Here is a 6,000-nt window from a genome sequence, read left to right as displayed (position 1 = left end):
GATAGAAACATCAATGAGAGAGAATCATCAATCAACTGCCTCTTGCACACCCCCCACTGGGGATGTGCCCGCAATCAAGGTACATGCCCTTGACCGGAATCGAACCTGGGATCTTTCAGTCTGCAGGCCGACGCTCTATCCACTGAGCCAAACCAGTCCTGGCGGAATTTTTTTTTTTATAAATAAATGGGAGATGGCAAAGTAACCATGAAACGTTGTACTTATAGTGTGATGTAACCCAAGGACTGTCTGTACATTTATAGGATAAATAGATTATCGCAACAAGATGGTAATAATCTTTCTTTCTTTCTTTTTTTTTTTTTTTTTCCTGTTTCTCCTGAATTTTTACTATGTGGTTATGACGGATATTTTTATAGTATCGTTTTCTATGTTTATTTACTTCTTCCTTGACTATACCAGTAATCAATCAGGACACTTGGTGAGACAGGCGGTATTGACGACGAAGGACTCTGGCATCCCAATTCACAGTACACACAACAAAGGAGAAAACCTACCAGCCTAGGAAGTTGTCCAGTCAATAGCTTCCAATCCTTTATGAAAACTACAAAGAACGATTCTCCAGGTAGGCATAAAAAGATAAAGGAGAAATCCCTTTCCACCCAGAAGCAAATCACTGCCTGGCACAATGCAGTTCACAACACCACCGATAGCTCCTTGCTTCCAACGACTACCCTGCACCTTCCAGTACGGTCCCTCACTCTCATCGCTGGTAACCAAGGGCAGGTGCCACAGGTTTCTCCAAGCTTCTATCTCCCAAATGTCAAACTAGTTTCCCTTCTGCTTAGGGGGTAGCAAGAGAGAGGACTTCTACTTTTTCTTTTTAAACACACACACAGAAAAGCATTACCCGTTTCCTGACACTGGGTAAAACAGACTTGGAAACTACTTGCAAAGCCCAGCTGATGAAGGGAGGCCACCCCCTCCCGAAGCCAGGGAAGCAGTGCCCAGCTCCGGAATGAAGACGAAGCGCAACATCGGGGGCTTCGCGGAGCCCAGTGTGACGGCCGTGACCTGGGCCTGGCGTCTGGGCTGACGTTCGCCGAGTCCATCACCTGGGACAGGCGCTTCCTTGGCTGCCATTGGTGAGCTGCCAGTGTTTACCTGCGAGACTGTCTGGGAGCTGGGAGGGAAAGAAGACAAATACACCGAAGCCCGGCCGAGCAGGTGTCCAGTTTCACATTTTATTTCCAGGAAACGACATCTTGTTCTCACAAGGAGTGTGCCCTCCTCTCAGACAGGGGCTGCCTTGGCGCCAGGGGCAGCCACCGGGGTACATTCAAGCTGTCCGGAACGAGGGTCAGCGGAGGCACCAAAACAGTAACAAAACAACAACAGATTTAGAAGAGCAAACGGAACTACATAACCATTCGACGCGCACTGAGGCAGAGTCTGCCCGGCGCCGGGAGCCGTGGGCGGTGGGCACAGGGCGCTCCAGTGACGGCGCGGCGGGCTGGCCAGCGTGGGAGGCTCGTGACGGACAACTTCCTACTGGACTCTGTCCCACGTGGCTCTCCCACGCTCTGGCCCGGCGCAGCCTGGAGTCCACAGAGGAGCCTCGAGACCACCCCGTGCTCCACAGTCTTTCACAGGCTCCTGCAGCACGGTCTTCACAGCAATCTCTCTGCTTTGGAGAGAAAGAGAAGAGAAATAAAAGATGAGCCGCATGTGCCTCCTCTGGCCTCCTTACTGCCACCCTCCATCCCTTCCCCACAGGCCAGCCCTGCAGAGAGAAAACAGGTCAGATCATGTCACTCTGCTCAAAGCCCGCTCCTCACTTCCCCCAGAGTACGAGCAAAATCAAGGGCCTTCCGGTGGCCCATCAGGCCCACAGGACCTGCCTCCTAACCCCGCCTCCTGCCCTCACCTCCTCTCCCGGTCACTCACTCTATTGTAGCCGCCTGCCTCCTTATTATTTGTCCAACACTCCAAGCAGCCCCAAGCACTGCCCTTCTGGTCCCCTCCCTGTGGGACACGCCCCCAGTGCAGCGGCCACTTCCCGTAGAGCTTTACTGCAATGCTACCTCCTGGTGCCGCCCTCATGGACTGCGCCAGCCAAAACTGCCCACGCTCTGCCCACCGCTCCCCAGCCTTGCTGTTTTTCTCCATGGCACTAGCTTAGTAGATGTTCACTCCTCTTTCTGTTCCTTACACCTGCAGCAGTGCCTGGCACAAAGCTGGCCCTCAGTAAGTTTCTGTTGAAGGAAAGAGGGACCTGAATCCATGGTGCCTGGAGGGAGAGGCGGGAGTTCTTCCGACCCCAGGAGGGTGGGGGAGGGGCTGCTTGCTGACCTCCAGAAGCGGGAATCCTGGCCCATCCTGAGGGCACAAGGCAGCCACCAAGGAAACGCCCTTCCCTGAGCCTGAGGTGCGAGACACTTTGGCAGGAGGATTGCAAGGGTTGTAAAAGTTACTCCTCTCCCACTTCAGGGCAGCCTCGGCGAGCTGGGAGAGCCGTGCAGGTCCCTTCCTCTCAGCTAAGCGCCTCCCCTGGCAGCTCAGAGAAGTGCAGGGGCCACAGGAAGGAAATGCTCTGGACTCCCTCACGCACATTTCCTTGCCCGCCCTCCCACATTGTCCCCTGCTCTCTAGGGAACAGGACTACCTCCTGCTTTTAGAGACTAACCCCTCCCTCTGTGCTCTGCACTTCCTCCCTGCCCGCCTCCCTAGGCACTGTCCCCGTCCCTACCCCGGCTCCCCAGCACTTCCTCTCCCGCTCCTTCCAACCAGCGAGTGAACTGCTAAAATCTCTCATGTCTCCAAAAACTCCTGCACCCTGACGTCCTTCCCAGCCACGGCCTTCTCTGAGTAGCTCCTCACACTTGTAGCCCATTTTTTGAAGAATTGGTTAATCTTGCTCTTGTCTACTTTAGCTCATACTCTTTCTACAAGTCAATGCAAACTGGCTGCGGACCGGCCAGTCCCCACGATGCCTGCTCTGTCCAAAGGACACTTTTCTGTCCTCATCTCCTCAGCCGCAGCCACACTGCCCACCCCGCAGCCCTGACCACTCATAAATGTGCACTCACTGGAGATCGGCCAAACACTCCCAGGCCCGAGACCACCCACAGACAGACACAGCCCCTGTCCTGTTTACAAATCGAGGGCAAGAACACACTAATAGATACAATTTCAGCATTGTAAGTATTTGAAATAAACACAGAGGGAGATGTCTAGAAGGCAATAAGGGCTAAGGGTGGGGTCAGGAAGGCTCCATGCATGCCACTCCGATGTCTTCTGTTGCTTGTCCCACACGCCCCCCTCCCCACCTCTGGCCACTGCTCACCGTCTGCCCTGCCTGCTCCACTTTCACCACCGCACCTTCCATGCTGGCGCTGCTCCGGGCTCTGACCACCCAGGCAGGATCCCCAAATCTAGACTCTCCTGGGCTCCAGGTCCACATAAGTGCCCTCAGGCACTCTCAACTCACTTTGGTCTAAACAACTAGTCTACAACTAAACTCACCTCCCTGACAACTTGCGCCTGATTTCAGCAAATGCACCATCGTCGCCCCATGCCCCACAGAAACCGGAGTGATCCACATCTCTGAGCTCCTTCGTCCTCACAGCAAACCAGCTCCACACACCTGCAGATTCCACCCTCTGTCCCACTGCGCAAGTCCAGCCACTTGCTGCATCCCCACTGCTACCTCTCTGGCCCCGCCAGCATCCTTGGCCAGAGCCGCTGCCTCTGTTCTGGTCCCCATCACCATGAATCATCTTCGCGGCGGCCCACTGACCTATCCAGAAAAGTGTAGCGTGGACAGCCACAGCTCCACCCCAAATCTTCTATAGCTTTCCCACGGCCCCAGTCTAAATCCTGTGGACAGGCCAGGGGACCCTTCACAGTCCACCGGCCTCATGCTCAACCCGCCTTCCGCACTCTGCAGACCCGCCACTCAGCACTGCTTGCCCTCAGCACTCCTTGCTTTCTTGTTCTTAGCCCCTTTCCCGGTGATAGCACCCACCCCCCTTTCCCTTCCCTTCCCTTCTCTGTCCCTGGGCCTCTGCCTAGCACCGTTCATCTCTCTTCTCTCATCTCTCTTCTCGTGGCGTTACTGCAACGGCCAGGCCCTGCACCTGGACCGAAAGCTCTGCTCACTTCCACTCCAGCGCCTGCCAGTAGGCACTAAGGAAGAGGCAGGTCCAGAGGAAGGAAGCGAAGAGCAGTTCCTGTAGGGTTGGTTCTGGTTCAGGTTTCATGGGTCAAAAGTAAAAAAAAAAAAAAAAAAAAAAAAAAAAGGTCCAAACTCTCCAGGGCAGAAAAGCAGGAGGCTGTTCAAGCAGGAGCCCTGCCAGAAACAGGAGCACGCCTGGTCTTACCAGACGTCTCAGGAACCTCAGCCACAGGCACCTGGACAGGGTACAGTGCAGCTGATGCACGGATGCCTCCGTGGAGACGGACCCAATCCTACGGGGCTCCATGGGGGAAGGACAGGAGGAAACGGTTTCCAGGACGGCCATGGACATCGGGAATACCCACTTATCTGCGCTTGCTCTAAAACACTCGGCACAGCGCGCCATAAGTGCCGGGACCACGGAACCCTCCTGGAGCAGCAGCTCTGGGTAGTGAGGCTGCGCCACATGCACACAAGGGGTCTCCCTCAATAAGAGGCTCCTGCAAGTCTTTCTGAAGAGCCAATTTAAAGGTGCACGGTGCACGTTAGCGGGAAGAGGGGGGTCCATTTTTTAGGGAGCCAAAGTAACTGTTTTATCGTTACAGAAAACAAAACCAAAAAAGCCAGGAAGAACTTCCGCTGTGGAAAACAGCAACAAGCGAGGGGAAGTCCCTCCTGCTGGACCCTCCCCCGCTTCCCCCGAGCAGAGCTGCTCACTTACCTCTCCTGAAGCTCCAGCGTGTGCTCAGGTTCCTCCCCTGGGCCCTTCTCTGCGGCTGGTGGGAAAGCCTTGGCCAACAAGCACGGGTCTCGCCCTCAGTACAACGTGGCGGTGGTAGTGCTGGTGGGCGGTGCTCACCAGAGCTTCTGACTCTGCAGGCAGGTAAGCAAAGGTCAGCTGGTCTCTTCTCTAGCCGGAGGCATGGTTCCCTCAAACCCAGCCATGTACGCATTTGGGGTTCACCGAAAGATCATCATTGTAGGATGGGCCATCCCCTAAGCTGTGAAAGCTTGTGGGGGGCCTGCGGTGAGGTGGCAGCTTCCGGTGAAGGAGAGAGACACTCCACCACAGAACACTAGTCAGAACAGGCTTCACCTCCAGATGGAAGGAGACCATCCAGAAACCTCAAGGACTACAGAGTCAACGAGAAATGCGAGGCTACTAATAATGATGGCTACTCCATTATTCCAAGTCACGTCTTAGAAGCTGACTTCTAAGATCACAGTACCTTCGCCACTGGGTGAACAGTTTCCATGCTGCCCTTGTCCCTTCCACCTGTGCAATTTTTTAAAAAATAATATTTTTATTGATTTCAGAGAGGAAGGAAGGGAGAGAGAGAGAGAGAGACAGAAACATCAAGGATGAGAATCATTATCAGCTGCCTCCTGCACAACCCACACTGAGGATCAAGCCTGCAACCCGGGCTTGTGCTCCGACTGGGAATAGAACCGTGATCTCCTGGTTCACAGGACTATGCTCAACCACTGAACCAAGCCAGCAGGGCCCCAACTGTGCAATCTGAGATGCCAATAAGGGTGACGAGGCAGACACCACTTAAGGGACAAGGAAAGGAAGAACATTAGGAGACAAAAGAGGAGAAGGGAAGGAAAAAAGGAGGGCAGCAAAAGAAACCATCAACAAAATGAAAAAGGAACCCATTGTAGTCACCAATGATACATTTGATAAGAGGTTAATCTACAAAATATATAAAGAACATATACAACTCAACACCAGAAAGACAAATAATCTAATTAAAAAATGGGCAAATGGAATGAATAGACACTTTTCCAGAAGAGGATGTACAAATGGCCAAGAGACATGAAAAGAAAAATGCTCAAAGTCACTGATCATCAGAGAAATGCAA

General features: G+C 53.5%; 1 protein-coding gene across 3 annotated transcripts in view; it reads right to left on the bottom strand.

Moving 5' to 3' along the window:
- Positions 1-1,188: 1,188 nt before the first annotated feature.
- RNF8 (ring finger protein 8) overlaps positions 1,189-6,000 on the bottom strand; it is a 41,216-nt gene continuing 36,404 nt past the window's right edge. For 2 of the 3 annotated variants that reach the window (XM_084889533.1, XM_084889531.1), the window contains 2 exons: positions 4,857-5,008; positions 1,189-1,645 (listed from right to left, as the gene is read on the bottom strand). In XM_084889533.1, coding sequence (XP_084745659.1) covers positions 4,881-5,008 — 128 coding nt within the window. In that variant the 3' untranslated portion in view covers positions 1,189-1,645; positions 4,857-4,880. The remainder of the gene's footprint in view (positions 1,646-4,856; positions 5,009-6,000) is intronic. The other variant, XM_084889532.1, reaches the window with a different exon arrangement.

This window comes from Pipistrellus hanaki, assembly GCF_964339955.1.
Source record: "Pipistrellus hanaki genome assembly, chromosome: 7".
NCBI lineage: Eukaryota > Metazoa > Chordata > Mammalia > Chiroptera > Vespertilionidae > Pipistrellus > Pipistrellus hanaki.
This window is presented reverse-complemented; position numbering and strand designations above follow the sequence as displayed.